The 16,623-nt window shown below is 39.9% G+C and overlaps 1 protein-coding gene across 1 annotated transcript in view; it reads left to right on the forward strand.

The window, feature by feature from the left end:
• The window catches only part of LOC132080025 (transmembrane 9 superfamily member 2-like), a 28,265-nt gene extending 19,019 nt beyond the window's left edge, over positions 1-9,246 (forward strand). Inside the window, exons 15-17 of the mRNA XM_059482987.1 lie at positions 47-158; positions 573-744; positions 8,609-9,246. Coding sequence (XP_059338970.1) covers positions 47-158; positions 573-744; positions 8,609-8,676 — 352 coding nt within the window. The 3' untranslated portion in view covers positions 8,677-9,246. The remainder of the gene's footprint in view (positions 1-46; positions 159-572; positions 745-8,608) is intronic.
• The last annotated feature ends 7,377 nt before the right edge of the window (positions 9,247-16,623 follow it).

The raw sequence follows: 16,623 nt of genomic DNA on the forward strand, positions 1-16,623 counted from the left end.
TACAACCAAAAATGAGACTCATGTTTTTATTTGTTTTTAATTTTAGGTCTCATCAGATGTATTATATGTTTGGATTCCTGTTCCTAGTTTTTATAATTCTTCTAATTACATGTTCAGAGGCTACAGTTTTGCTGTGCTACTTCCACCTGTGTGCAGAGGTAATAGTTGCAGTTCTGATGTAGATATGACTTGTAACTGGAAGATGTGAGAAATACAGGTGAGGTATTCACATACACTGTGAAATGCTGGACACTATGAACTGATTGTGTTGTAAGTCTTGGCAGGCCTGTCTTAGCCAGTTTTCTGGAATGTGCCTTCTGCTTCAAAATAATCTGCTGGCAACAGATAAGCAAAACAAACTGCTTTGATCTTAGAGTAGTTTCATCTTCGTAGTGGAAGCAATATGGCTGACTTTGAAAAAAGAAAATATCTACATGCCATGTTGGAATTTTACTGAGCTAAATTTTACAGAATTAAATGTGTTCATAAGACAATGTTACTTTTTCACCCTCTTATCTATACTCCATTTCCTACATGGTGATTCTCAGCAAGCGGTTTATTGTTTCTTTCAGGACTATCACTGGTGGTGGAGGTCGTTCTTGACCAGCAGCTTTACAGCAGTTTATCTCTTTATCTATGCAGTCCATTACTTCTTCTCCAAACTCCAGATAACAGGAACTGCCAGCACCATTTTATACTTTGGTTACACAATGATCATGGTCTTGATTTTTTTCCTTTTCACGGGTAAGTACGATGTTCAAACTAAAATTAATATAAAGGGCTCTGGTTTTGAAATGAGAAACATTAGGTGAAACTTAGATTACATGAAATATTAAATACAATTTATGACTCTTTAGGTAGTGTTAGTTACATGGTTTGTGACACCACACAGCATAGTAAGATTTTTTTTACATTTTCTTCCTAACTTGAAATTACATTTATTTATGGTATAATTAATTTTCCTCTATTGAATATCAAGCCATTATATTTTCAAAGGCCTGTTTTTGTTTATCAAATATTATCATTTTATGCAATATCAAGTATTTTGTTCATTTCATCAATATCGAGTATTAACTTGATTCTGGATTTCATAATTGGTTCTAGAAGTTCTGTAGTTAAAGATAATTTCTCTCTGCCTATGGAGTATAAAAGATATTTTCAGTTTTCACTATCAGCAAGTGAAGGAGGCTGGTGCTGGGGAAGAAGTGAATGTTGACAAGATAGAGTTTTTGTACTGTTAGAGTTGTCTTACTTGCTCGTTAAATCACTTCATAATGATGGAAATGTACCTTAACTGGAGGAACCAATTTGAAATATGGCTCGCCAGTGTTAGTTGTCCAACTTTTCTGATGTAACTCATGCAAACAAAGTGTCTTCCAGAGGATTATTTTAGTGTTCATAGTCACTTGACTGAAACAATAATTTTGAGGCGGATTTGATGAGAAATTTGTGCCAAATATACTATGTGTTAGTGAAATAAGAAGCTCTTTGAAGGGTACTGGCCTTGAAAAATAGCCCATGAGTGTTTTATCTTGGTGTTCATCATACTGCTGCTGTTGTAGATGTAGATTTAACACATGAAGTCAGATCTTTTAGGTGTCACTGCTTGGCTTCATGAAATACTGCAGTGACAGAACTAGAGAAAATGCTTCTTCGCATATGATGGGCTGCTGATAAAAACAGCCATGAGAGTCACTCCAAAGATTTGTAATAGAGGATTTCTATGCAGATGGCATGGTAGTTTATATTGTTACTTTTTAACTTCTTCTGCCTGTTTGTTGAAAGCTGCTGTGATTAGGTTGTGTTCACTTTGTGAAATGCATCTTTGAGTTAATTGCAGTTGAAAAAGAGTGGCTGAAATAGGTAATGAAGGTAAGTCTTAACATCAGACTTCAAGTTTGTCAGTGTAACGAGGAGAAGGATGCCTTTCATCCTTATGTATTTAATTTTCCTAGTACTGGTTGGCACAAGGCAAAAAACCCCACTCTTCATAAAACCCTGAAGAAGATTCCTGTATGTGTTTGAAAAAAGCAGTTATGCTGTAGAAATTGTAGAAATACTGTAAATAACAGTAGCTGTCACTTATTGCTGGTTTTTGTTCTTTAGAAATGTCTCTCTTCTAAGAAGAACAATAAAAGTTCTAAAAAGAAGCAGGGAAAAAAACTAGGAGGATTTAATTTTTCTGGTTTTTAATTATTAGAAAGCAAACTTGGGAGTTTGTGTATTACCAGTTTAAGCTCTGCTTAAATTGTAGTGAACCAGACAAGCTCCAGATGTCTTCTAGAATATCTATCTACCTATCTATCTTTTAAAAACCCCCCAAATGATAGTCTAAAATGTTTTAATTACTTTTATGCTAAAGCAATATGTTAATATGTGTCTCAGTTTTAGCATAGGTTAGTTGCTATCCTGCCAATTTCAATATCACTTATAATATGCAAATTGGTAGAATTAAAAATGTCCCTTTCATATATAAAATGATAATTGAAGTTGTCATGCCAGCTGCTGAAATGATATTCAGAGCTTCAGATATGCTCATCCTGGAGTTCTTGATATGAAGGCCAGTGAGACCCCCTGAAGTACAATAATAAACTGTGCTGCAGTTATTTTTGCAGTGTCGTCTTTTTCTTTTGAAAAAAATCCCCACAATGGTTCTCCCTGTGCTGTTTTTGTAGCTCATGAGGAAAGCTACTACATGGCCCTCCTTTTTTTTTTTTTTTTTTTTACATTTAATAGAATAGCTAGTCACTAGAAGGTTGATTAGTACAACAGATGCACAGAGTACGTAATAAATCGTTGCTAATGTAAAATGCTGTGATAACTTTCTTTTCCATATTTAGTTGGGTGATAGATTTTGGGCCTGAAGTGTAAACTGTTCTAGACAAACGGCACAAACAATAGACACCTAACTTTGCTTTGTTTTGTAAAATAATCCTTAGCAGGCATAGTTTTAGAAAATAAGGGTTCCATTTTTTCACAGTTCCTGGAGGTGAAGGAGTTTGCTAATGTAATGTTACGCATGCCTTGCATTAATAGCCTTCCAAAAATGGGACCTTGATCTGTTCCACTTAAGTTAGTGCCAGGTATCTTGGTTTTCTCTATTCTTGCCTCCTAGGTCTCAGCAACTCTGACAGAAATGCAAGGGGCAGCGCATTGCGTTACCCAGGGCATTTCAAAAGGGATCATAATGAATAAGTAAATAGGAGCTGAATGCTTGTATACCAAGACTGACAGTAATATAATCTGACCAGTGAAATCTGATCATGTGCACACCTAAACCAGACAATTTAATTTTAATGTACAAAGTGCAGCTAATCTTTGAAGAAATACCAAGTGTGGTTGGATGGAGGTAGCTACATTATTACATGTATTTTTTTTGTGGAGGCAAAAAAATCCTGAACATAGTCAAAGCATGTTTCTTTACAGTGACCTCTATTTTTGAACATCATTTTCACTTGTGAGTTAATGCCATTTTCAGAATCGAGTTTTGATCTTCTGGGTAGATTGTGTTTAGAATCTGAGATTCTGAAGCACCCACCACTGTGCAGTGATTGAAAGCAGTATGATACAGAGAGCTTTTAAGGTACATGAGAAGTATCAGCCAAGTGCAGAGTGCTTTTCTATTTGCTTTCTTACAATCTGCTCGTGCTTTGAATTCTTCTTTCTTCATTAAACAATAAAGCTAGTAGAGATGAGTAGAGAAGAGTCTGCTTATTTTGACATTTTTCTTTGCAATAATCCTTGTTTTTAATTTTGAATTTAACCTGGTTTACTAATAACTGTCCCTTACTCAGTTAGATGCTGGCTTTGTGTATAGCATCTTGTTTCTGTGTACCAGAAAGTGGTAGTACATATATTACAGACCAGACTATTCAACAGAATATAAAGCAGAGGACAAGATCATCAAAAAACAATGAGGGTGTCAGTGTCTCCCCACTACATATAAAGGGATTTTTGGACATATCTTCCTTCTTGGCTGAAGAAGTGTCTTGAGTCATCTTCATATCTGGATTTGTGAGTTTTAAACGGCTCCTGCAAAAGATCCTTTACCTGTACCTTCCTAGAATGGTAAATGACATGCAGTGAGCTGCTGTACACTGGGATGGCATCACTTTCCTAGGATAGTAGGGATTATTTTAAAAGGTAGAATCTTAAAATATGCAGGTCATCTGCTTAGGGGAAAAATAAGGATCTATCCCACAACAGTGAGTTCTTCAATGCAAACCATTCAGGTGTTTTTTCATGCAGTTTAAGTTGGTGAATGGTTAGGATTGGGTAAAGTAAAGACTAGCCAACTAATTTGTTATATTGGATTAAACCAAACAAACTGATTAGAAAGGCTCATTGGAGGAATTGGTGTTAGGCTTGGTGCTGGGTCATTTGACAGCAATGTGCATGTGAAAGATGTAAAAAATCTTAAAATGTGTAGGAGTTCAGACTAATCAGAAAATAAATGTAATGGTCTCAACTCTTGCAACTAGCGGGGTATTTTACTGATTTGTTTGTAGTTTTAGTTTGTTTGCTGCTTTGTTTGAGTCTTTTTTGTGTTGTGGTTTTTGGTGTTTTTTTTAAGTACTTAGTGTTATAATTTTTTTTAACAGCTTTTCCAAAAACGCTTTTAGGTATCTGTTCTCTGTCATGTTGTGTTCATTGGTGTCTTGAGAAAAGCCTGAGCTGTGCTTCTTGTTGATAGTGCTTCAAAACTTGGGTTTCAGTTTGAATGTGTTTTGAAAGAGGCAAAAGCAACATCCTGGTATGGTCTTATCTAATCCTTACCTAAATACTTCTCCTGTTCTAATGAGAGGCTCATTTTAATAAGGGATGATTTTCATTTTGGTGCAAGATGAGCTTAGAAAACTGGTCAAGATTGAAGTAGTACCTGTGCTCTTCAAGAAAATAAATTTCAAGTGCTGCAATGTGATATGGCAAGGTTGGATTTTAACTAGTGCCACTAATAATAGCAATTCTATTGAGTAGAGGTACAGATTTTGGAAACAGATGTGCAGTTGTCTGTGTTTTAATATTGGCTTTAGACAAAGTAGTTAAAAGGAGAATCTGAAAACCTATGGTACTTGTCAGCACCAGCCTAAAGATCCAGCATGAAGTGCTCAAATCTGGAACAAGTGGCAAATTTGTGAAATGGGTTAAAATGCAGAAAATGTGGAAAACATTCTGGCTAGAATTTTCAAACAAGCCACACTAGTTCAGAAGTATTTTTTCCCCAGTTGCTACTCATTTGCAGATCCCTTTGAATGGGATATTTACTGCTATGTAGGAAATCAGAAACATTTTTACTGCTTTACCTTTTTTGGGGCTTACAGTGTTCATGGAATCACAAGTGTCCCAAGGGCTGAGGGGGAAAACACTGAATTTCAGTGGAACCAGGCGCTGTGCTGTGGTTCATGTTCTTAAAAATAGAGCTTTTTTTTTTTGCACTAATATAAGCAATCATGTAGGTAAAGCTACTGTTCAGGAGAACCTTATAAGTAATGTTCTCTTACCTTGTATTACTTTCTGTCCAGTAATACTGGTTGCAGTGCTAACACAACTCTGCTGACCTGAGCCTTTAGAAGCTTCTGATCTGTTTGGCCCATGTTATTTAAAAAAAAAAAGGAAAAAAAAAAAGGCACTAAAACCACCTAGTTGATTTGGTGTGATTCATTTGCATTCCTAAATCTGCAGTTGGATTTCTAACCTAGTTGATAACCAGTTTTCAACCTAGTTTGTGCCACTACCTTTAAACTGATCTTAGAGCATCAAGTGGCTCTTTAGGAGAGGTACCTTTGACAGATAATGGGGTCTTTAGTTCTGGTTTTGTGTGGGATCTCAGCACCTCAGGACTGAGGTGCAGAGTGACCGAGACCACCCTTGGGGGGCTCAGGAGTCCTGGAATGTTGCCAGAAGTGTCTGGTGGCTGGACTTTGATCCTACACAGGAGACGACACCTGTATGAGGATGGGAGGATTTCACTGGGGTAAATGGTGAAGGGATAAGTTAATTAGAGTGTAAGACACAGGGTTTAGGGTTTCTGTACAGGGGGGTCTAAAGAAGTAAGATGGAGGAATTGGGGCATGTCCTGTTCTTCTTCTTCTTCTTCTTGGCCTCCATCTTCTGTGGTGATGGTGGCACTTTGGGATTGGTTATTACTAAAAGTGCACTGGTTAATAAGGGTAAAAGGTATTGGGGAAAAAGTATAAATATTGTATACGCAACTTCGAGTATAAAGATAGGTGACCGCCCCGGGGGCTCGCAGTGTGCTCATGGCAGACATGCTGGGCAGACCTCTGTCGGGCCAAGAGAAAATCTTTTAAAGAAACAATTAATAAACACCGAGACCGAGAAAAGATCTGAAGTCTCTTCTCGTCCTTTGAAGCGCGGGCTGTCCAAGGCCACCTAAACAGCTGAGAAACCGGCAGTTTTGATATTTCTGGTCCTTAGAGCTATCCACATATGGAGTTTGTAGGATATATTCATTCATGGGAGGGAAGAAGAAATTACAGTGCTGGTTAGCCCCAATTATTGATGTAGAGGTAGCTACAGAAGGAATCTGGCTCACCAGAGAAGGTTCTGACTACCTAAGTCTGTGTCTTGGTGATGAGTGTTGCCTTTCTCCCCTGAATTTATGATTCAAATCTGATATCTGACAAACATTAGCACTTAAAAAGTGTCTTACTCTGCTTCCAGTACATTGGCAAAATTTTTGATAAAGTTTGAAAAATGAGCAGGATGTACTTGGTCTTTGATCTGCTAAACAGACTTTTTTAGGAGGGGGAGTTGAAAATCAATGTTACTGGAACTTGTGTAAATCTGTTTATAGATAAAATGCTTATTCACAGTGTGAAGTCTTCAAGTTCTGTTATGACTGAGGCAATGTTTTATAGAAAACTGATGTATTATAAAGATTCAGACTAACAAGGATTGGAGGAAAATATGTGGATTTAGAGTGTGTTCCCATATTAAGTTGTGGCATGCTCAGAAAACTGCAGTAGCTGTCATTCTTGGGATAGTTGTACATTTTTGTTATGATAGTACATTTTTGTTCTAGAGCAGCAGATAAATTTCTAAGGTGTCTAATGTGTTAAACATTTGGAAGAAACTGCTTTCAAAGCCATAAAAGGCTTGGAGAGAGCTATTTTATAAAAACAACCAGGAAGCAGAGACTGAGAACCATTATTAGAACAAAACTGAGACTAAGGTTTAGAGTAACAATGCTGGTATTAGAATATTTGGGACAGTAGGAAGGAGTGGGATATGACCGTGAACTGCCAAGACTTAGTCATGTCAAGCCTACAAAGGAATTGCATTCTTTGTGTGGCTGCTGTCTCATCTATCAATGGCCATAAATCTGCTGTCTCCTACCGTTTCAGAGAACAACAACTGCAAACTTCGAAGGAAAGGGTAATCTGTGGCATATAATAATAGTCTGTCAAAAAGCCTTTAACTGAAAAAATACATGGTAGCATGAGGAATGTAAGAATTGGCATACAGATAATAAGCATCCCAAGATGGGTTGTTTGCTTGGGAAATGTGAAGATATAGTTTGAAAGATAGAAATGTAACTCATAAAAAACCCAAATGCTTCATAAAGAATCTTCTAGTTATTAAGTCAGTCACAATAGTGAAAGAGATTGGATGTTAAACATGGGCTGTACAGACAGAAAAGGATAATATAAAACTGGAGGGAGCTGAATGCATGATCTTGTGAATGCCTGCTGTGGAGCTGGGAAGGGCTGTCCCAGGGCTGGCACATAGCTGTGTTTTTGAGAGGGAATTCAGTGCAATTGAGATCTTCCCTTTTTTTGTCTGTTAAGGGTTAACATCTCTGTGGCAGTTTACAACTAGTAAAAGTGTGACAAGTAGTGTGTTTTTCCTTTAGAGGCTGAAGACTGAATTAATTTGGACTCTGTCCCCTTGCATATGAAGTTCTTAAAGTAATTTAAAAGTAAATGTGATGGACAGTGTCTTTGCAGTTGCCCAATAAAAGTGACTGCCAGTGAAAACCACAAATTTGTTCATCAATTTATAAATAGAAAATTGTTATATACTAATCTCATTCAGTGTTTTGGTTTGTCATTGCTGCTTTCACTTGCTGCTTACTTCCAGTTGCTGTAGCACTCAGAGCATTCCTTTGCCAAAAGGAAGTAACAGGATACACAGAAGAAGAAATTTCTATTCTCAAGTATAAATAGAGCACAATGAATATAAAACTGGGACAGGTGAATTTTTTCAAGGCCTAGTTGTGTGTCATAATTCATAGATGACAGTGAAGTATTGTAGACCTAAAAAAATCAGGCAGGGGCTGGCTTGGCATGTTTATAAAAGTCAGTTTCTGAATTGTTGCTTGTGTCCCTGCTCATAGTGGTGGCAACACGGTCATCAGTGGCTTAAATGTATGTGAAGCAGCCTGGACCCTAAAAAGTCATCTTTGATCTAAATCAATAACCTAGCTTGAGGATGAATGTGTGTTGTTAAATTTAAGAAGTATTGTTTTTCTGGGTAGTTAGCTGGATTACAGTGTTATATTCTGTCCTGCTGGGAAGTACATGTTGGATTTCTCTGTCAGGGCAGGTTGGAAGATAAACTAACCATTATTACTTTCTTGTTTCAGGGACTATTGGATTTTTTGCCTGCTTCTGGTTTGTAAGTAAGATTTACAGTGTTGTGAAGGTGGACTGAAAAGCTTCAAAGTGTCTTTTGAACATATCCTCCTTGCTATTTGATAATTTTTACCATGTATTGAGGAACATCCTGTGTAATTATTCTAATTTGTAAAAGTGGAAGACCAGACCACAACAAAAAAAGCATATTTTTATTCAAGAAAATGGCACCATTGCCATTTTGATATAAACGAAAATGTTTACATCAATATACTCATTGAACATGTTAGTTATAGTAGTTCAAAAATTATATCCAAAATTGATTTAGGATGAATAAGAATTCCGTGAAACAGTTTGTTTGAAAAATTGAGTGCATTATGCAGTCCTCCAGCTGAATTTCCTTGTGACTGGAGTTTGGGGTTTTTTGTTACCTCTTTTGGTTACCATTTATATACCATGAAAGCGTAGGACTTCAAGTAAATCTATGTAAAATGTGAATTTTTTAAACTAAACTATGATTGTACATATTATCCTGCACCTTCTTTACAAATAGGTTATCTTCTTACAAATGTACATGCATTTAGTGTAATGTAGACTTTATTAAAAATATCGACACTGGTTTTTGTTCAAATAAAACTGCACAACTCCAGCTGATGTTTTCCTTTCTTGTTGATTAGGCCTTTGCTACTTGGACAGATCATATTATTTGGAACAGTTGATTGGTTTTGAGTTTTATATTGTTCATAAGCAGTTTGATTATGTCTTTGGTGCAGATTGTGCAAAAACTGGTGGGTTGCTTGAATCTGTGGTTGTAGGATGGGCACGGGTTTCTGGACTTGTGTGTCATCTCTGTGCTTTCTCCAGCTTACCCCAAAATACTTTTTGCTGGGCAAACCACTTTCTATCAAAGATTAACCCCCTATTTTTTCTTATAGCCACTTGCAACATATGTCTCCTTATTCTTCATCCTGTGAAGATTAATTGAGCTTGTTGGGAAGTTTAGACATGAATCTAGGGGGCTTGGAAATGGATATTTCATAAAGGTGAAGCCTTTTCCTTCCTATGCAGACCTTAGCTTCAGTGCTGGATTGTGTGAGATGGAACATCTTAATAGCCTCTTCAGCTATAAGATGGCAATGGCTCTTCTCTAAGGAATGTCAAAGTTTTAAAGAGGCTCCCCAAAATATTGAAAGGCCCTGGAAGCTGAGCAGAGTCACTGCAGACATGTAATTCCAATGGTTGTGTTACAGATGCTGTTGGAGGTGAGTAGGGGGATATTCACTCAGATTAATGGGTGAAATACTCAAAGCTTATTAAATGGCATATGGAAACATTCATCGCTGGAAGCTACTTTTCAGCACCTAAACGCACAATTTAACAAGACCCAAAATGACTCTGTATTTTTTCATAGTCATGTAAACACCAGGTGTCTGCAGTTAATGTTTATTATCCTTTTGATAGTGTAATCTTTGGTATAAGGATTTCAAGTCTCTCTGGAAGCTGTTCCTTCAAGGTTACTGAAATGTTGGGACAGATCACCTAGCTCAGGTGGGATGGCTGCCAGGCCACATCTTTTGAACGGTGCCCGAGGAATAAAAACTAAGCTTTACACAACTTAAAAAGTGTCAAGCATTGGCGTACCAGGAGGAGCTGGCTACAGTAAACATAGTTCCCAATGAGGTTCAGATATGCTCATGATGGCAACTTGGCCTCACAAGTATTTTCCCATCCTACCAAGAAAAACCTCTGTTTCCCTTCTATTCCCTTGCAGAGGTGGGAAACAACAGCATTGCTCTCAGAGAAATCAGGTTGTGGTTGGTTATCAGCTGGTTCAAAAGCACCACTCTAGAGATTTCATGCTCTTGGAATTGGTGCTGGTCTGTTTGTATGGGCCCTTCCTATTAAATTTTATTTTTAAAGTTGGGGGGGATTTTATTGGATACTTATGTTGCATGAAGCTGCTTTTAAATTTTACATGTTCAAAGGGAAATTAATTAATGAGAGAATTTGGAGCTACAATTGCCATAAACTCCCAGCAGGAAATTTTACCAGATTAATAAATATGCATTTCAGAAGAGGCAAAGTAAAATGGGTTGTAAAATTGTATTTGTGGTGCTTTTACTGTGACTACTACTGAGCTAAAACATAGAAAGTGGGTTGAGCAGGTTTCTGAAGCTTGCCAGTCATTCCAGAGCCAAAGTCATGAAGTAAAATTGATTATTCTTAAACTGTTATCAGTGAACTTTCATGTGCATGTGTGTGACATTTGCTACTGCTGCTGCATTCCCCCTGCCAAAGAGACAACCACCCATTTTTCCTCCTGAGGTCCTCTACATCTAAATACTTGTACTGTATACTTCCCATATCTACGATTTGTGCTGTTTTGTAGAGAATCTGAATATATGCCCTCAGAATTTTCTGGCACCTTTTTTTGACTATGGAAAAGGAGCCAGCTGTCATTTGGCTTTGTGCTTATAGGAAAGCTTTGGTTAAGAGGGAAGAAAACAAAAAGGCAGATGCCTTATCCAAAACAGCAGCCCTGCAGGATGAGCTCATGCTCAGGGAAGAAGTCCTATGGGGACTGGAGAAGCTGAAGCAGATCTAGCACGTGTCTCAGGAGGATACATGGGCAGCTTCCTGCAGGACAGGCTGGGGAGATCCACTAGCCTCAGCATCAGTGAGAAAGGAGGGAACTGAGTGAACTGGTGTTGCCTGTGCAGCTGAGGGTAGTTAGGCAGCAAAACCGGTGACTTGATGGGATTGTTAGGGCTTTCAGGTGTGGTGAAGAGGGAGCTGAGGGAAGGAGTATGTTCTGGATTGTTGGCTGGAGTGTCTGCTGCTTCTCGATCCCAAACAGCAGGAAAAGATGTGAGTTAAACAATCCACAGTTTTTGAACTTTGCCTCTCTGAGGGCAGAGGGGGAAAAGGGAGGTGTTTGTGGCAGTAATTGTAATGCCATTGACTTGGGGTAGAGGTTTTCTGGGCAGAAGTGGGTTGGCTTCTGAGGCTCTCTTGGGGCAGGGAGTGTCTCTAGGCATAATGGTGGCTGTGCCCCTGGGCTGTGATGCTGCTGTCATAGCAAGCTTGTTGTCCTCCACAGACCATGTACCTCCCCAAGAACTGGCAAATAAATGCTGTCTGGAAAACAGCAGGGCTCTGGTGCTGCACGTGGGGCAATGACTTGTCCAGTGCTTGAGACCAAAGTGTTTTATGGTGAATTGGGACATTTAAAGCAGGGAATTAGACCCTGCCATCTTTCCGTCAGCTGGGGTCTTTCTGTGCCTTGGGTATAAAACCAGGAGGGTGGTCCCTGTCTCCTGGTTGCTCTGTTTATCCCTCAGAGATGGAAGGACAGGCCTGTCCTTGCCACAGGTGGCCAGCCTAATGATTGCCCAAGAAAGGCTCTCAGGGCATGTATTCTGTTCAGCTGCTCTGCTGTCACCCTGTGGCCTGTGCTGTGCTGGGGCAGACATGTCTGTATTGTGTTTGGAGTTTGTGAAAGGGCTGACTGGGGTGGCTGTGGCCACAAAGAGCTCCTACAGACCCTCTAAGATAGCACTGTGATGTAGGGAGGAGGGTGTCTTTTGCCCCCCCAGATTTCTGACTCAACCCTAGGGAAGATTCCTTTAAAGTTCTGAACAGGTCCATGGCATGGATCGGATTCAGTGGGTAGCTTTTCTCTTCTTTCACTTAAAGAGGTTGCTCTTTAAGTGACAGGTATTTCAGTGTGTAGTTTGTAAGCCCAGCCATGTTTTCCTGGCCCAATGCAGGTATCCTTCAGGAAGCACAGGGTGCCTTCCCACATTGTTAATAACCTTAAACCACTGTTCCTGTGTACTACATACAATACTCCTTACATACTGTCCAGAGATGACCAGGCTTCAGACACATGCTTCCTGGGTAGAAAGCCACACACCAGTGTGATCCAGTTACCCAGCTCCTCAGAATCTTGCCACAGGATGTGTGGAACCAGGTGTGTCTGCTTCTTTACTTTCTCTCATTCCAGCCCTGAATGACTCCCAAGTTTCCTCCTGCTCTTTCTCTTAATGAGTTGTGCTGCACTGGGACAGACATATACAGACATACTGGCTGAAGAGTCTAGTTGCTGGAATAAGGACCAAGTACCCATCAGAGTGTTTGCTACTAATCAATTGTTGCCTGTCACTGCTGAGAAGCAGAAGGGCTCAATTGCAGTGTAACAGGCTTATGGGGGCTAAATGATCTTGTTATTTACCTGCAGGTTGGTGGTTGCTCTCTGCTTGTAGGGCTGCTCTTCTGGGAACATAGGCATAAGCCCCTGTCTGTATTACGCTTTTTTCTTTTCCCTTTTCCTCCATTGGTTGGGGTTTTTTCTGCAAAATCTTGGTGTTTCTTGCTCATCCTCACTGTCTTTAGTTGGTTTAAATGGATGGTGTCTCCCTTACCAGGCAAATCTTGTTCTCTAGGATACCTCAGAGAACTAATTAACCTGCCAGACTGCTCAACAACATTACAAAAGCATTTATTCTAACTAAATATGGGACATATCTGCTGCCTAGTTTCCTTGTTTTAAATTTAGAAAAGGTGCAAAGCTGGTGGGGAGAAGAGGAGAATTCTGTGCGTCCAACTGGAGAACTTGGTTGACAACCACGCAGTGGTGATTTACAGCTGGGTAATTTTCCAGCTGCCATAATTTGTGTTGGCTCAGATGAGACCTGGTGGCAGCCTGAGTTAATAGCTGATGCAGTGGGGGCCTGGCACACGTGGCTTTGATCCCCTCAGCCAGGGCGCCTCTGAAATCACCCAGGCTGAGAGGAGCGGGAGGCTCCGGCTGCGTGGGAGCAAGGAGGGAAAGTGAGAATGCACCCTGATGAGACCCAAGTTCACGTGTGGGGCCCTCAGACTGGGTGTTACACTCTACATAAGGTGCTATTTTTTCACTGAATTATTTTCTGTTTTAACACTGATAAAAAGAGGCTTTTATTCTGATGTTGTTTGTTTTTAATGATTAGGAGGTATAATAAGACAATTGGTGGCAAAGTGCATTGCTTATAGCAGAAATAGTCTTTGTTTTGAGGCTTTCCTGTGTCAAGGTTCTTCAGTAGCTCTCATTAGGAATTGCAGTACCTGCCAGCCTTTGACAAGCAGTAGCAGGAGGAACGTAGCCTCGCAAGAAAAGTCTAAAATATTTATATTTAAATAATTTACCTCAAAAGTTTACTCTCTGAATGTTTCTTGCCACAGTACCTGACCAATTATCATGTTATCAAAGGAGTGTACAAACCTATAAGCTGTGGGCCTGGAGTGGCTTGACAGATAAACCCTACTGATGGGAATAGCTGTAACTTCACTCTTATCAGTTGGGTTCACTTTTGAATTTTGAATTACTTTTTTTTTAAACTAATAGTCAATTTTATGCAAACTGCTCAGCGATTAGGAGGTAATTTCAAAGATCATCCTCCATAAAGTCTCTTGATCATATTTTATGCTTCCTGTGACTCATGGATGTAATCTTGTATTCCTGGGATATTCATGGCATGCTTGTCTAATTCCCTATGGTAGCTAATCTCACTTCTCTACCTTAAAAAAAAACATTAAAATATCTTTAAAGCATGACTGGTAAGGAGGCAACTTTTACAGCCAATCTCCAGCTCCAATTGCTCCTGCTGGGGAAGTCATAATGATGAATTTGTGACATAATTTCTACGGCAACATGCTGGGATTTCATAAATGGGGATGGTGATTATAGAGCAGGATCAGGTGAAGCTGGATTGTGATAGAAAAAGCCCTGATTCAAATGCAAATTGTTCAATAATGGCATAGGGGATACCAGAAATTACTGGCAATTTATTATATTTGGTTTAAGCTCTTCATTCAATCTTCTTTAGTTGGAAGTCACTTTTCCAAGTATGTGAGCAAAAGAAATGGCTGGAAAAAATATTTTTCTCCTCTCAAGAGAACAAAGTTGTTCTAATTTAATAATAAATTAATCAGTTAGTGTAATTAATAAGGATGTTCTCTATTTCAATAATTTCCCCAATTCAAGACTCTCCAAGTGCTTCACAAACCCTAATTGATTCCACCTTAGTACTCCCTGTAGCAGGAGCACATAATTTACCTCATTTTCTGGAGACAGAGAGGTGTGTGAGCCAGGCAAATTGATTTAACCAGGTTAAATGGTTTGTCCAAGGCCAGACAAAGAGCTGAAGTCAGGAAGGAGCAGTGTTTGAGAGAGCAGCCTCTACCCAGCTGGGTTTTGGCTGTGGGAGAGTGGGAGCAGCTCTTGCACAGCCACGGGAGCGGGGCCATGCAGTCGCAGCCTCCAAATCAATCTGGTGGATTTGTGTTGTCCAACAGATGAAGCTGGAAAGAGGAACAAGCCCCATGAGCACACACTGGTGGTGAAACCAGCTGAATTAGCTGTTCAGTAGTTATTCTCACTGAAAGTGGAAACAACTTGGTTTGTTTTTTGGATTTTCTTTTCCCTTTTTTTTTCTTTTCCTCAAACCACTTGGAATTTAAACTGTTTATCTGAGGATTAAACTAATTGCTTCTGCAAAATGCCATTCCCACACCATCTAGTGTACATCTGTTAACTGGGGAGGGATAACTGAACCAGTTGCCAGATGGTCTCTTGGATTTGGGTGGCGAGGAGCCAAGGAGCTGCCAGTTGGTGGTTTGTGGGGTTCTAGCAAAGAAGTCACGCTACATGCACATTCCCCTCAGTTACTCTCTTCTGCCTTAATGAAGATATTGCCTAATGCAATAAAGCAGCCATTAGCCCCCTCTCTGCACTCCCTCCTTCCCAAACGGGGTGAGTTTATAAGCCTGATTTGTCTGACTGAGGCAGGCTTTTCCAGGTTCTCCACACGCTATGTGTGCAAAGGCACTTTCTCGAGTACTCAGTGCCGTGTCTGCCGGCTGCCTCTTTCTATGCCATAGTGGAAAGATGCTGTAGTGACAAAGCTGCTCTTTGAAAGATGTTTTTATAGCTAGAAAATCAAAAAATCATTGCTTAGTCTTGATTTTTAAATGATACATATATATCTAAATGCAGTACATACTGGCCCATAGCATAGTGACTATTTCAAAAACTTCAGCCTGAGGGCTGGATGCTGTACTTTGCATTTTAAAAGCATTTTAATATTTGTAATATTTGCCAGTGCTTGGAGTAGGGCACAACCCCTGCTGTCCTGGAAAGAAGTGTTCCATCAGAATCTGAAGAGATGTTCCTAGTAGGGTAATACAGGTGTCTTTACCAACACTCAGAACATCTTTTCCAGGACTGCACTGGACTGGGGATCCTCAGGGCTGACAGCTGGGTGGTGTGCTCTGCATGGGACCGCCGGGGCATCCAGAACCCAGCCTGCTTCTGACTATGCCTTGGCATGGGCTGTGGTGCCCATTAGCTGTCACAATGGTCTGTGGACCATTCATTTCACCCATCTTGAAATGACAAAGTGACAAGTGACAGCTTTCATCTAGTTGAGGAGGTCTGGGGTGGTGCAAGTTCTTTTACACCTTCTTACACTAGCAAAGTCTTCCCTGCCGTAAACTCACAGGAGGGAGGAATTTATGGCTTCAGCATTAAAAAAAAAAAAAAAACAGTTTGGTAGCTGAGATTTTGGTTTGCTGTCAGAAAGGTGGTGGACATCAACAAAATTCAACCAAAACTATTTGTTGGAGGAAAGTCAAATCAATGTTTTTTCCCCATTCTGTGAAGTGGAGCAGCAGCATCTCCAAACTCACCAGTGCTGGGGCCAGACTCTGGGGCTACACTTCCAGCCACACCATTTGGCTACATTAATGTTCGATGCACTGCTAAGCAACTCCTTGTACTTTGAGAGGTGAATTTTATTTTTTTTTCTTTAAAGCAGGAGTTTGGCAAGGGGCAGAAGTGTTGTGTGCTCCCAGGGCTGGTCTTACACCACTTGCAAAGCTCCCCAGGGTGGTTTCTGCTGGTGAACAAATCTGGCATTGCAAAGCAGTGACTGTTTCCAGGTATGGCCAGTGCTGAAGGGCAGAGCTGAGACTCCATCTGTGGGGT

The sequence above is a fragment of the Ammospiza nelsoni genome, chromosome 15, assembly GCF_027579445.1.
Source record: "Ammospiza nelsoni isolate bAmmNel1 chromosome 15, bAmmNel1.pri, whole genome shotgun sequence".
Lineage (NCBI taxonomy): Eukaryota > Metazoa > Chordata > Aves > Passeriformes > Passerellidae > Ammospiza > Ammospiza nelsoni.